At 43.6% G+C, this 15,773-nt stretch overlaps 1 protein-coding gene across 2 annotated transcripts in view; it reads left to right on the top strand.

The window, feature by feature from the left end:
• RILPL1 (Rab interacting lysosomal protein like 1) overlaps window positions 1–15,773 on the top strand; it is an 82,213-nt gene that overhangs the window by 46,003 nt on the left and 20,437 nt on the right. For both annotated transcript variants that reach the window (XM_068244558.1, XM_068244567.1), the window contains exons 3-6: window positions 228–346; window positions 2,558–2,782; window positions 2,992–3,164; window positions 4,757–4,849. In XM_068244558.1, coding sequence (XP_068100659.1) covers window positions 228–346; window positions 2,558–2,782; window positions 2,992–3,164; window positions 4,757–4,849 — 610 coding nt within the window. The remainder of the gene's footprint in view (window positions 1–227; window positions 347–2,557; window positions 2,783–2,991; window positions 3,165–4,756; window positions 4,850–15,773) is intronic.

Here is a 15,773-nt window from a genome sequence, read left to right as displayed (position 1 = left end):
TTCATACACTTAATGTTTAATGTGAATGAAAATCAATGTAGCTATTATCTGGACTCTCCCAGTCCTCTTGTTCTCTTAGAGGGACAAGAATGTTTTGGGGTCCTTCCTGTTTCTTGCATTTGAGATTCCTGTACATGCCATATCCTTCTGTTGTGGCTTTACGATACTTCACCTTGGCACACTTAGCATTTTGCAATGCATTTGATATTTGTTTTACCCACTTCTAGGCATGTCGGAAAGAGAAAGGCAAGTGATGAAAAAGTTAAAAGAGGTGGTTGATAAGCAGAGAGATGAAATAAGAGCCAAAGACAGAGAGCTTGTACTTAAGAGTGAAGATGTAGAAGCGGTGAGTATTGCCGTATTTACTAAGATATCATGAACAAGGCAGCTTGAGCAAAGGGCAGTGATCTGCAAATAACCTGTAGAAACTGGACTGAACACATAAGCCAGGAGTTCTTCGTCTCAAAGTAATTAAAACCGGCTCCTGTTATTTGTTATACACGTCATTCCCCTGTGTTATATGATAGTAAAATAAATGGTGCTGAATGTTTTCTTATATAAAGCTATAAGCCCTCATTACAGTTCATAAAACATCAATGTACATAGTGTCCAGGCAGCTACAGTAAACAAGAAAAGCCAGCAAACCAGGAGGAGGACCGCTGCAACCACCTACAGCAAGCCAAAAGGGAGTCAGGGATCCATAGAACTCATACAACCGGCAGGAAAGGAGATTCCGCTACACCAAATGGCTGGGGGACAAAAGTCTCCAATGGCCAAACAAGAAAAGCGATTCAATCAGTTGGAAAAATGGTCAATAGACCCCAAGGGACCCAATACAATACCGCAAGGGTTGGCAAGTGCCAGGTTCTCACATACAGATCGGGAATCCCATTTCCAAGTCCATGGATAGTATATTAGAGCATTGTGGCTACTTCTGGTCATCAGGGGGTATATGAAAAAATGTTTTTTTTTTTTATGAATAAATGTAGACTGTTGTTGTACATGGAAAAAGGAAGTAGAGTCACAAGAAATTCATGATGAAATTCAGGGTTTGGAGAGTTATGATGTTGCTCCAGAATGGGATGACATGACTGTTTCAATAAGTGTTAATTTTTTTTTTCTGTTCAGGAATAAAATGGAGATCGAAACATAAGACATCCCCTGAAAATAAGTCTTAATGCATTTTTTGGATGAAAAAATAATATAAGACCCTATTTTATTTTTAGGGAAACAGTATACTGTACGTATACATGTTACGGCCACAACCTGGCCGGTCAAATCTAGAAGTGGCCAGCTAATGCGGGCAATGTAGGAAATTAACTTTTACCTCAGGACTTTGGCCGGCCAGAACGTGTTCTGGCTAAGTCCCGAAGTGCCTGCCGATCACCTCTTCTCCCCCACTGCCGCTCGTCAGACCTCACATCAGGACGACCTGGACCGGAGAGGCAAGGAGAGGCAGAGCAGCGTACACGCGACCCGCAAGACGCATACACTTCCATGCTGAAGTGACGTCATTGCTTACTTCCGCATGTGAAGTGTATGGGTCAGGGCGGGTAGTTTGCGCGCTGCTCTGCTTCTCCTCGGCCGACTGACTTTGGCCGTTTCTAGAACTGGCTGGCTAATGTCAGAAATTCCCAGCATTTTGGACTTTGGCCGACGTCTAATCGGCCAGTTCTAGAAACGGCCGGCCAATTCTAGAATTGGCTGATTTCTGGTTTTGTCCATAACATATACACAAACACACACACCTGCATAATCATATACATACGTATACAAACATGCAGACACACACTCACATACATAGATACATACATACACATACAAGACGTGTGTGTGTGTGTGTGTGTGTGTGTGTGTGTGTGTGTGTGTGTGTGTGTGTGTGTGTGTGTGTGTGTGTGTGTGTGTGTGTGTGTGTGTGTGTGTGTGTGTGTGTGTGTGTGTGAATTTTGTCACACACTCATCTCTGTATTTTCAGATAGTTTGATCGCCCAACCAACTGTAAATCTGAACTGATAGTTCAAGGTTTTTTACTCATCATTTGCTCCTCCTGGCTACAAATGGCAAACATGAAATATTTATGGCTAAAATTTCATATTCACCTGATTAAAAACTTAAATTAAAAGTTAAATTATTAGTGCGGTATAAAATAAAACCGTATTGATTTCCTCTGAATAAAGACATCCATTCATGATCATTTTTGACAGTTGCAGTTATTAAAAGGGAGTGTTGTCAAATATGAAAACAGTATTTTGGTATTTGGGAGTCATTTAGGGTGGGTTCGGGGTTTCATTGTAGCACTCATTCTGTGAGGTAAATTCTCTTGGCTTCTAGTTTCATTATTACCTGACGTGTGGGGGGATATGGAGGCTAATAGTAGAAATGCAGCACGAACTTCAGTCGCTGTGAGAAGTTTGCTGATTGAATGGAAACGCTATCCACCTGCAGATTGAAGCAATATATTGGGGTATTTCCTCCACCAGATTTGTGGTTTACTTCCGGATGTTTCTTGTAGTATGCATTTGGTCTGTAATACTTCTATTTTCTTGATGCTCTGCAGTTGCAGCAACAGCAAAGTCGCCTCATGAAGATTAACCATGACTTGCGACACCGCATCACAGTGGTGGAGGCACAGGGCAAATCGCTGATAGAGCAGAAGGTGGAGCTGGAGGCTTATCTCCAAGCTAGGGAACAGGAAACCACTAACATGAAACTGGAGATTGGAAAGATGAGGGAGAGACTGAGAGGAGATCAGCTGCAGAATGGTGAAGCAAAGGATGAGAAGGTAACATGGTCTGTCTGTATGGATTATGTCTATGGTATACTGTAATATCTGATGTGTCAGATCTGCCTCAGTACCTGTGGCTTCTCCAGTTCTCACACTGTTTATGAATTTGTACATATATTATTTCACTGTTTACGCAGTTGAATATATTTAATGGTGTAAGTATTTTATGCTTTTGTTGTTTATTTTCTTTGTTTTTGTTTTTTTAGACTGAAGTCCTCAGTGAAGACCCCATCCCTGATGCAGACAAAGCGCCCTTTGACCTTAAAGATTCCAGTCGGCCCAGGTTCACTTTGCAGGAGCTTCGAGATGTGTTACATGAGAGGAACGAGCTAAAAGCCAAAGTCTTCATGCTTCAGGAAGAGCTTACCTACTATAAAAGGTAGAGCTAGTGGGTGTATACAGGAGACTGCTCCTAAAAATAGCTAGATGGCTGTGTCCTTAACGCATATGGATGATGTCCCCTCATCAGTATTATATTTCTGATGGGCAGACTTTTGTAGGGTTGGTGGTGATTGTAATGGCGGCCTCTGTCTAGCAGCATGTATGAGGTGGTCATTTAGTATTAGTAATGGACAGTTTGTTATGAAACCCACAGCTAATAGACTGGTAACCACATCTGCAGTAAAATACATGTACTGAAGATTGGACTCAGGATAATTAACATTATTTATTGGATAGAATTGCGGATATCCAGGTAGGACTCCTGGTCAAGTGAACACATTCAAGCTAAGTCAAGTAGAGGCCAAAGGACAGCACTGGGCTATCTGAGTATCAGGTCAGGAGTAGGTACAGGGAAACAGATAACCTGAAATCTGAGGAAGTCCAGTCCTATATGGGGAATAGCAGATGTGTCTGCTAAAGACGGAGTTTCAAATGATGGAAGGACATCTGCTTGTGGGAGGTGGAAGTGTTGGGTGATTGTCACTATTAATGATAATGATTGCAAATCAGTCATATTTCTAAAGTGATGATTAGCGTGGTCACCACCTTAGATCACCAGTAGAGTTCCCAGATTTTAAAGTGTAGCATGGTGGAGAAGTCAGCTTCATCAATGGCATTCCGCAGCTGCAGCAGAAATCAGCAGCAGCTGTCTTTTTGGGTAAAGAGTCATTCGCCAGAGGAGATCCAAGACTTTAAGTGACAACCGCCAACATAGTAAATCAGATCACCTCTTTATGAACATGGCAGCCTTACAAGTGTGATCTGATTAAAGCAGGTGAACAAAGAAGTTATAGCCTGTGATCAGATCCCTAAATGCAATTTGTCTCTAAATCAAGCCTTACACACTTGTCTGCTGCACTGGTTTTGCTATAAACCGGCTTCATTGAGCCCCAACAGGTGCATCAGTAGGTCTTGATATGCCTCCTCTTCATGTAACTTTGCTTGAACCACTGCATTGGTAAATTAGAGTATAATGGAGGGGGGGTGGGGTGGGGTGGGTGGGGGGGGGAGTAGAGCCCCATTTTGAAAATCAATGCAGAAAGCAAGCTTGTAGGGCTGCTCCCTGTTTGCTACCATTTAAGTCATATACTGTCCTTGACTTGTAATACCTATACTGCCGGTCCTTGTATCACAGTGTCTGTTATGCTGGGTACACACGTTACAATTTGCCGCTCGATTTTCCCACCCGATCGTTTTTTCAGCTCAATTCTGTGCTCGATTCTCTTATCTTCTCTCGTTTTTCTTAGCTTTTTCCATTCACTTCTATGAGAAATCGAGCACAGAATCTATCAGAAGTAATATCGGACATGAGGGAATTTACCAGTCGGATGCATCTATCGTACGGAAAATCATAACGTGTGTACCTAGCATTAAGAAACTGTCAAATCAAATTCCTTATAAGTGCAAACTTATTTGGTCAGATAAAAATGATTCTGATTCTTATGTACATTTTTTTTCCAGGTTTATTTCAGGATTATTTTAAGTGGTTTTTTTTTTTTTATCTTTTTTTTTATATATATGTACATATAGTGAAGAACAAGATGAGGAAACCAGACTACCACAATCGCCACCCCTCATTCACTCCAAACCACCCATCCCACAGGAGTCTAGCATAAAAAGACTGTAAGTAATCTGTATTTAAATTGTGATTTGTGCTGTCTATTTTGCCTATGGTTTCATCCCATAATCTAGTCTTTTGTGTGTAAATCTATAACTACATAAGCAAATACAGCGTTTATACAGTGCACCAGATGCAATATTGCTGATACTCACTCCAGTGACTTCCATAATAATGATGAACACTCAATTGTCTGCCATATTTACTGATAGGCTCCAGTGGCTCACTATTCATTGACACACTCTGATTGCCATAATTACTGACACACACTTAATTGACTGCCATAATAAATGATGAGCACCCAATTGTCTGCCATATTTACTGACACAATCTAATGGCTGCCATAATTACTGACACATACCTCATTGACTTCCATTATAAGTTACACACTTTACTGGATTACTGACAAACATCCATATTTACTGATGAACACTACATTACCTACCTTTTTACTAACATACTCCATTGCTTACCATAATACGGATGCACCACTAACTGGTTGCAGTTTACTGACACAGAGTCCACTGAGTCCTGCCATATTTACTGATAAAACTACATTGCTTGCACGTTTTACTACCATAATCCAGTGCTTGACTATTATATTTACTGATGCATACTCGCCTTCCTGACATTGACGTTACTCCGTGGACTGCCATAATTACTGACTTACACCACAACAACTGTCATAATTACTGAAGCGCACCCATTGTCTGCTATATTTACTGACAGACACTCCAGCAGCTGGCTATTTTACTGAAGCACAGACCACTTACTGAAATATTTACTGACTCACAGACCTGCTAAATGTCATTACCAACTACGCCCCATTACCTGCCATATTTGCTGACACACACCAATTTTCCTGCCATATTTACTGGCACAAATACTCCTTCCTGTCATACTTATTGCCACACCCTCCAACTGCCATATTTACTGACTATAACATCACAGGTAGACTAACATTTACTGACACATCTCACTGACTCTATTTACTGGCACAAATCCTCCTTCCTGTCATACTTTTATCTAGCTTGTATAAAAGGTTTAATTGATATTAGAACTGTGAATGTGAGCTGCATGAAATGAGGAGTCACTTTAGTCTGGTGAAATGTTCTGGCTAAACCTGGGATACTTATTGACAACATCTTAATGCTATTCAACCATTTTTCAGTTTTACATTTTTTTTTATTGTGGAGTTCTAAAGGCCTAGAGTTGTAGCTAATTAGCTTATGCTATATGCATATGTTGCACTATTTTAATTAGTCAATAGACAACTGGCAGCTAGTATGTAAGTCGGGTGATACCTGGTCTGAGCACACACCTTTTTTTCATTTGTATGCAGTTAAAAATTATATGTATAAAGTGCTACATACGATGTCAGCGCTACATAAATACATAAAAATTATATAATGGGCTGTTTGATAGTAGTGTTGTAAGGAAGTTGAAGCAATTTTGCAGCATGTGCTACACATACAAAGAGCAGCTCTGTCAAGACTGATAAGCTCATATGCAATTCACTTTTTTTCAATTTTTTCCCTAGGAGAGAATTATTCTGAAAATGTTTTTGCTTGCTGGTAGTCTCAAAGGCATTTTATTGAAAAAGTATGAAAATATCACCTGGGAGAAAAATGAATTGCATGTTTGTCTCCTCTACTTAGTAAATGGAGGTACCAACTGAACTTCTAACCTCAACTGAAAGTTGAGGAAGGAAGGGTTGTTTGACCTCTGTACTCGACAGAGTGAGCGATCTTGGCAATACTGATGTAAAGTATAGGCAAAGTATGTTGGTGCTGCTCCTTTAAAAGCCACTCTGGGTGGTGAAGATATCTGTATAGGACAAGGGGGGAAAAGGAAGGGGAGGGGGAGAGCGCACTCAATAGACAATTTGCGAGGAGTGGAAATGCATCTGATCCAGGACTGAAGTTCAGTGGACGGAGGAGCATATGTGCCAGTACATCTTGTGGAGGAAGATCGCTGGAAAGACCTGGTCCCCGGCAGGGGTGAGCCTGGGGTGCCTGGCACCTGGGTGCAAGATTTTCTCTGGCGCCTATGGGAGTGGTTAAATTAACCACGCCCAACCACATAACCACACCCATGTCCTTCCTAATCACACCCACACCTTCCACCTCTTTACGCATGCATGTGATACCCCATTCCTACCCCTCTTCCATGGGCTTGCTCCTGGCTGGCTTTGGCTTCCTGCGAGTGACAGTCTGCTAGTCTCTGGACTGACTCAGGCTGAGAGGCTCTGCGAGTGCGACGCAGTCACACACTGCGTATTTATGGCTGCCTGCGGCCACCCTACTCTCGCTCGCTGACGTCGGCTCCTCCCCCCTGCCAAGCCCAAGGTGGGCTGCCTGTATCTTTCCCGTTGCGCCACACAGCCTGCCAGTGTTGCCAACCTTTCACGTTATTTTTTACTGACAAATACCTAAAAATTTACTGACAAAAGATTATTTTTACTGACAAAAATTCCCCACTAAATGCACATAAGAGACTGCTTTTCCCCATGTAAATGCACATAACGAGAGACTGCTTTTCCCCATGTAAATGCACATAACGAGAGACTGCTTTTCCCCATGTAAATGCACATAACGAGAGACTGCTTTTCACCAGCAAATGCACATAACAAGAGACTGCTTTTCACCAGCAAATGCACATAACAAGAGACTGCTTTTCACCAGCAAATGCACATAATGACAAACAGCCAGTGTCCCCGGGATAGGTAGCCAGGGGGTATATGTGCCCGGGATAGGTAGCCAGGGGGTATATGTGCCCGGGATAGGTAGCCAGGGGGTATATGTGCCCGGGATAGGTAGCCAGGGGGTATATGTGCCCGGGATAGGTAGCCAGGGGGTATATGTGCCCGGGATAGGTAGCCAGGGGGTATATGTGCCCGGGATAGGTAGCCAGGGGGTATATGTGCCCGGGATAGGTAGCCAGGGGGTATATGTGCCCGGGATAGGTAGCCAGGGGGTATATGTGCCCGGGATAGGTAGCCAGGGGGTATATGTGCCCGGGATAGGTAGCCAGGGGGTATATGTGCCCGGGATAGGTAGCCAGGGGGTATATGTGCCCAGGATAGGTAGCCAGGGGGTATATGTGCCCAGGATAGGTAGCCAGGGGGTATATGTGCCCAGGATAGGTAGCCAGGGGGTATATGTGCCCAGGATAGGTAGCCAGGGGGTATTATGTGCCCAGGATAGGTAGCCAGGGGGTATTATGTGCCCAGGATAGGTAGCCAGGGGGTAATATGTGCCCAGGATAGGTAGCCAGAGGGTAATATGTGCCCAGGATAGGTAGCCAGGGGGTAATATGTGCCCAGGATAGGTAGCCAGGGGGTAATATGTGCCCAGGATAGGTAGCCAGGGGGTAATATGTGCCCAGGATAGGTAGCCAGGGGGTAATATGTGCCCAGGATAGGTAGCCAGAGGGTAATATGTGCCCAGGATAGGTAGCCAGGGGGTAATATGTGCCCAGGATAGGTAGCCAGGGGGTAATATGTGCCCAGGATAGGTAGCCAGGGGGTAATATGTGCCCAGGATAGGTAGCCAGGGGGTAATATGTGCCCAGGATAGGTAGCCAGGGGGTAATATGTGCCCAGGATAGGTAGCCAGGGGGTAATATGTGCCCAGGATAGGTAGCCAGAGGGTAATATGTGCCCAGGATAGGTAGCCAGGGGGTAATATGTGCCCAGGATAGGTAGCCAGGGGGGTAATATGTGCCCAGGATAGGTAGCCAGGGGGTAATATGTGCCCAGGATAGGTAGCCAGGGGGTATAGGGTCCCCGTTTTAGGTAGTGACAGGAGCGCACCCAACCCTCCCCTCCCGCCGCTGCTGCCTCTGCTGCCGCTCCCTCCTCACCTTGCAGCAGCTTCAGACCTCAATCAGCGGGCGACCCGACCAGTAAGAAGGCGCCAGGCGCACCCGCTCTATATGCGGAAGTGATGTCACTTCCGCATATCAGTGCGGCGTGCTAGGTCCTAGCGCCCGCCCGCCTGATCGAGGTCTGACGCGGCGCCGGCGGCTAGAGGGAGGGAGGGAGCGAGCGAGCGGCGGCCGGGCGGCGCCTCTCAGAGGCAGGCGCCTGGGTGCCTTGCACCCGCAGCACCCGCCCAGGCTCGGCCCTGGTCCCCGGTTCTCAGTGGGACAAAAGCTCTTCAGCCGACCAACCCATATGGGCTAATCTGCAAGAATCAATCTCAGATGAGATTATTCCACGGTTGGCTAACCAGTTTTCTCAACTGAAAGTGACCCTTAGTTCATCAGGTCACAATATAGGACCAAAAGGCCACAATCTGAAAGTGTGATACAACTTGTCCAGATTAGGTTACTGTAGATCATCCAAATCTGTGAAACTATTGTATTCCTAAAATATTTGCCAGGCAAACAGCTGCTGTAACATCTAATCCATAATGCAGGAGCACAAAGAAAGCACCACTGTTGCCATATATATTGCTAGATGTTCTAATACTCCGTTTGTTCATAGGAAAAGCAAAGTTTTTAAAATTAAAACAAGCTAACAAATTGGAGCACTTTTGTACACTGGTCTCTTAGTCCTACAGTTTCAATCATGAGCCAAAGTTTAGTGAGTCAGTGGAATAACATGCAGCATGCATATGAAAACATGATAGTCCAGAACTTGCAACACATCCTGGTGTACATGGAGAGTTTGCCATTATACTTGCAGTTCATACTTCAATTTTAAATGCACGATAAATAACATGTACTAGGGACCTTTGACTGACCAGAACCATACATTCCAGTAAAGCAAAGTATTAGGAAACGCATCAGGCATACCAAAGAGCATGTGATATGTCATGTGGCCTTTTGCAAAGATATATGTTTTCAAAATTAAGTGATAGTTTACTTTAATTAGCTATATGCTTCACTACAGCTTAGCATTGCCTTAAAACTACTTGCTTTTGACCAATGGATGCAAGCATGCAGCTTCGGCAGCAGATAAATATATGCTTGGGTAAATTTAATCAGTATCCTTGGGCTCATAGAAACCAGTGTATTAGGGTAGACTGACAGAACCATATTGCTAAGAACAATGTTGGGTTTTTTCACAATCCCTAATATGTTGAATGTGTTGGTAGGGGGGGCTTTTTGGTATCTTTTGTCCCCCATACTGTTCCTTAGAAATTTTGGGTCACCCTGAGATGCTTGGCATTCTGAGAGCAAATAACTATCATAAATATGGTTCTCACAACCAAAAATCTAACTTTGTTCTTTTTAGGGCGATTTTTTTTTAAATCGCCCTAAAGCGCTTGTAATGCAATGCCTATGAGAGAGTTCACATATGAGTGGTTCGTTTCCGATCCGCTCAGCAAAGCACTGCCTGTAGCATTTTCTGAGGGTTTTTGCACATTGAAAGATATAGGGAAATCGAAAGCGCTTGAAAAAGCGCTTGGTATAGCGATCTCCTCAGCGGTTTAAGAATACATTGTATTTATTATTTTCCGGGTCAAAGAGTTTACTTCCTGACTTGCGTCAGGAAGTGAAGAAACAAATCGCTCTGCAAACGCGCTTTGAAAAGCGCTTTTTACAAAATCACAACGCGCAGCTAAGGGCCGGGAGGAGAAAAATAAAACGCCCTAAAAAAATCACCGTCGCCGTCAGCGATTTCGATTTCAGATGTGAGCAAAGCCCTAATTAACACTTTGAAGCCTAACTCCAGGGTGAAATCTTCCTCTAGTCCTGCGCAATCTGTCACTGGCAGAGCTTGTTTGATACGAGCCAAAGTAATCACATTACTGTTGGCTGCAGTCCCCTCAGACACCTCTATCTGTGGCCCAACCCCTATGTGGGCTAACAAGGAACATATTAAGTCAATCAGTTCTACCACCATGCACCACTTTCATCAGAAAACCCATCTAAGGACTTGTTCACATGCTTGATGGCTAGTGTGTGTACAGCAGCCCCCAACCTCCCTCCATGCCTTGGCCAGCGATCATCCTGGAGCATCATCTCAGCCAAGCGTTGGCAGATGACATTTATTCTCTTGTGTGCAAGGCTTAATGTTGATCTTCCAGCTGCAGCTTCTAGTTTTATTTGAGTGACGCAGTACAAATCTATGCACAATCTCATGCAGCGCTTCTGGCCCACTTTACCTCTGTCACCCGCACTCCTGGCTGTTCCTAGCAGGACAAGCACACAAAGAACTAGGCACATCCAGTCTATATCTGATCAATATTTGGATGCCATAGTTTCAGTAGATTTTCATAACACTTATTATTTATATAGAATCTAACGTCTGATCTACTGAAAAAAAATTCTAATGGCATATGGTCATCTTTGTCTGCAAATAATGTCCGCGCCACAGCATAGTACATTCATAACTGTATGATGAAAAGCAAAGGAAAAACTGTCACAAGATAATTTATAAGCCTAAAAACTGAAAAAAAAAAACGAAAAAAATAACAAAACAAAAGTTTGTTTAATTATGAACCTATATCATCCAGTCAGATGCCATGGTAAAGAGCTTATAAATCAAAAGCGTCTTGTTAGCTATTATAAGCAATACATTTCTGTAACTTTTTTTTTCTCTGTTGAGAATATCAAATCAAAACTGTTTTAGCATATTTATTTTCATATTTTATATTTTAATAAATGATATTACATAATTGCATTAAATAAGTCAAAGACAAGACAAATAACATTTATATCGCGCTTTTCTCCTGGCGGACTCAAAGCGCCAGAGCAGCAGCCACTAGGGCGCGCTCTATAGGCAATAGCAGTGTTAGGGAGACTTGCCAAAGGTCTCCTACTGAATAGGTGCTGGCTTACTGAACAGGCAGAGCCGAGATTCGAACCCTGGTCTCCTGCGTCAGAGGCAGAGCCCTTAACCATTACACCATCCAGCCACAATAATGAAATGGCAGCAACACTCAAACCTGTATCTCAAGGTCAGAAACTAAAATGTAGGTCACAGCTGGGCCTTGGGCAGCGCCTCCGATTTTCAATCCTTTCTCTTACCAGTTGTGCACTGTGTGCTTTGTAATCAGCTAGCTTACTCAGAAAACTGACTGTGCCATTAGTGGCAATTATATTATTACTAGGACACATTTCCAGTATTAGCAATTGCAAAATTAATGAGCTCATTGGAAATGGTAGTTCAAGGAGTGGCAATAATCAGAACTACTCCAGATATCATTTTTCACTGCATAAACTTGAACTAAGGGCATGAAATAAATATGGTAATTGGAGAGATGTTTATGGAAGGTAACTATATCTTTGTGTTTTTTCCTTAGTAAGCAATTCCCTTTACATATGATAGTTCCTTACTTGTCACAGTATAGGATATTAAGCAAATGGGTTCACACGTGTGTGTGTGTGTGTGTGTGTGTGTGTGTGTGTGTGTAGGTGTGTAGGTGTGTAGGTGTAGTAGAAGAGCAAACTGAGTGAATATATGTTGAGCAGGTGTTACATAGAAGTGGTAAGAATGTACAATCAAGATTGTTGAAATTCTGGTTACTTGGAAAACCTTATTAAAGGTAGAGGAGCAATACAAAGTGATAAAGATGGCTGCCTCTAAAAGTATCATTAATACAGTATATACACTATTTTTATGCATTGAAGTGCAGGTGCTTCAAAAACTGCATCTGAATACAGCAAATTGGCCACTGTGTCCTACAGCAGTGCGTGGCTGGCCACTGTGTCCTACAGCAGTGCGTGGCTGGCCACTGTATCCTACAGCAGTGCGTGGCTGGCCACTGTATCCTACAGCAGTGCGTGGCTGGCCACTGTGTCCTGCAGTAGTGCGTGGCTGGCCACTGTGTCCTGCAGTAGTGCGTGGCTGGCCACTGTGTCCTGCAGTAGTGCGTGGCTGGCCACTGTGTCCAGCAGTAGTGCGTGGCTGGCCACTGTGTCCTGCAGCAGTGCGTGGCTGGCCACTGTGTCCTGCAGCAGTGCGTGGCTGGCCACTGTGTCCTGCAGCAGTGCGTGGCTGGCCACTGTGTCCTGCAGCAGTGCGTGGCTGGCCACTGTGTCCTGCAGCAGTGCGTGGCTGGCCACTGTGTCCTGCAGCAGTGCGTGGCTGGCCACTGTGTCCTGCAGCAGTGCGTGGCTGGCCACTGTGTCCTGCAGCAGTGCGTGGCTGGCCACTGTGTCCTGCAGCAGTGCGTGGCTGGCCACTGTGTCCTGCAGCAGTGCGTGGCTGGCCACTGTGTCCTGCAGCAGTGGGTGGCTGACCACTGTGTCCTGCAGCAGTGTGTGGCTGGCCACTGTGTCCTACAGCAGTGCGTGGCTGGCCACTGTGTCCTACAGCAGTGTGTTGCTGTGGTGTTGGAAACCCCTCCCTGACTAGTAGATGCCCTGCTTCTATAAACTTTCTTACTTCTTCAGGTAAACAAAAAATGTCTGCGGTACTGTTTACATTTGCCACTGTTATTTGGAGGGGCACTAGGCTGCAATGGCCAGATAACAGTATGCAGACATCCAAGATGGGAGGGTACACCTTTGTTTTTCATCCACTTTGTGTGACAAATGGATTACTGTACTTAAAGAGACTCCGTAACAAAAATTGCATCCTGTTTTTTATCATCCTACAAGTTCCAAAAGCTATTCTAATGTGTTCTGGCTTAGTGCAGCACTTTCTGCTATCACAGTCTCTGTAATAAATCAACTTATCTCTCTCTTGTCAGACTTGTCAGCCTGTGTCTGGAAGGCTGCCAAGTTCTTCAGTGTTGTGGTTCTGCTATGAAATCCCCCTTCCAGGCCCCTCTATGCACACTGCCTGTGTATTGTTTAGATTAGAGCAGCTTCTCTCTTATCTTTTACAAGCTGGATAAATCCTCCTCTGAGCTGGCTGGGCTTTCACATACTGAGGAATTACAGACAAGGGCAAAGCTGTTTGCAGGAGAAAAAAGAGCAGCCTGAAACTTCAGTGCATGAGAACAGGGGGAAAGAAACACACAAATGATCTCTTGAGATTCAAAAGGAAGGCTGTATACAGCCTGCTTGTGTATGGATGTATTTTCTATGTGTGGACATACTGTACATCAACCTACTTCCTGTTTTGGTGGCCATTTTGTTTGTTTATAAACAAACTTTTTAAAACTGTTTTTAACCACTTTTAATGCGGCGAGGAGCGGCGAAATTGTGACAGAGGGTAATAGGAGATGTCCCCTAACGCACTGGTATGTTTACTTTTGTGCGATTTTAACAATACAGATTCTCTTTAAAGGGTACCCAAAGTGATGGGTAGCATTATGAAATAAACATATATTTAAGTTTCAATCCTACTTAGAACTAGGCTTTATTTGTCTCGTATCCCTTGGGTAACATCGCTGGGCCAAAGCTATACAGATGCTGCAGGCTGACTGCGTGCTCTGTTTCAATGCAAGGGGGTGGAGGGCCGATGGAGCAGCCCATACGTGACGTCACGCAGCGAGTGGACATCGGTGATATTAAATCAATCGGCCATTGCTCGGCTGAGTTGACTTCCGCAGCCAACTTTAATGTGTGTACTCTTAAAAGCACCCATACATCCCACATGGCTGCTGCGCACAGCATGTGGCACATTTGCGATGTGATTATGTGACAGAAGAAGCAGCAGGAACAATGTATGGGCAGCCAACACATCTCTCTCTGATCAGATTATATCGGAGAGAGATCAGTCTCTTGGTCAACATGGTTAACGTTTGGGGAGACAGCGACAGGGGGTTGTGTTTGTCGCTTATCTCGATATCACATGCTGTTATCGCTGCATCTCTGATCAACCCAGCCCCAAGATTTTCCAGCTTGCTGGATTGATACATTCATCGTCAATCGGGCATGCCTGTTGCGGCATAAAATTATCAAATTGGATGGTCAATTGGGCTGCAAAATCGCTAGATGTTTGGCCACCTTAAGAGCCAGAGCGCTACACCATTTCTCTACACTCAGATTGCAAAGGCAAGAGAACGAGAATCACATTGTGATTGCCTGAAAAATGCTGCATGAAGCACGTTTGCAGTGAGGATTATCCCATAGGGATACATTAGTAACAGCGCTTTGCTGATTGGTGGCGATCAGCAAAGTGAGGAGAAGTGCCATAGTGTGAACAAGCCCCATGGACTTTAAACCTACATTTTTCACTTTTAGATACAAAATAAAACTATGGGATTCTTGGAAAGAGCTGTGTAGAATTTGGACTGTAAATATACCGGTACTTGTTTATCTGATCAGCCTATTTTCCCTTTGTGTGTGTTTGAGTAAGTACAGTTATGTTTTTAACCCAGTAAGTAACTTGCTAAAAATTATGGTGTCAAGGTTTTTGAGAATGTACTGGTATACTCTCTCTTATATTAATCTAAATGATATATTATAATAGATTGTTATGAAATGACAAAATGAAATTGTTATGAAATGACAAATCTGTGTTTATAAAAAGATGTCTAATTTTCACCATTACAGAATACAAGGGGTTTCAGTCTTAAAATCTGATATTCTCATTTTTTTGTAGTGATGGTTTGCACCCAGCAAACAATTATTTGATTATTTTCATATCATGGCTTGTCTCTCTCCTCTCCGTGGCGGTATTTTCCAGGTAAAAGGCCTCCCTTTGCTGTCCAGTGAGATTCATGAGAGTTTTGTCGTCTGTTGACTTCATACTCATGAAGCATGACCACGAAATGCATAAATGCATGAGTCTGATGTGTCCTGACAGTATGATGTCATACTTCATACTTGTATATGTTTGACACCTTGATGTATAACAGCACTGTAATTTATCATTCGTTGTTTTTTAATTGTTTTTAATCTAGAAGAAGTTTACAACCATTACGCACATAATCACAAAATGGCATCTATATTATCAAGGTATAGTTTCTGTGTGTCAGTATGCAGCACAGCTTCAAGAAGGGCTAAGGCCTGGAACAGTGAGTTGTTGTTTTAATCGCTACACACGTCGTTTATCATACCAATGACTACCATATTTTTTAA

Source organism: Hyperolius riggenbachi, chromosome 1 (genome assembly GCF_040937935.1).
Source record: "Hyperolius riggenbachi isolate aHypRig1 chromosome 1, aHypRig1.pri, whole genome shotgun sequence".
NCBI lineage: Eukaryota > Metazoa > Chordata > Amphibia > Anura > Hyperoliidae > Hyperolius > Hyperolius riggenbachi.
Note: the sequence above shows the minus strand (reverse complement) of the source record. Positions and strands in the feature narration are given on the sequence as shown.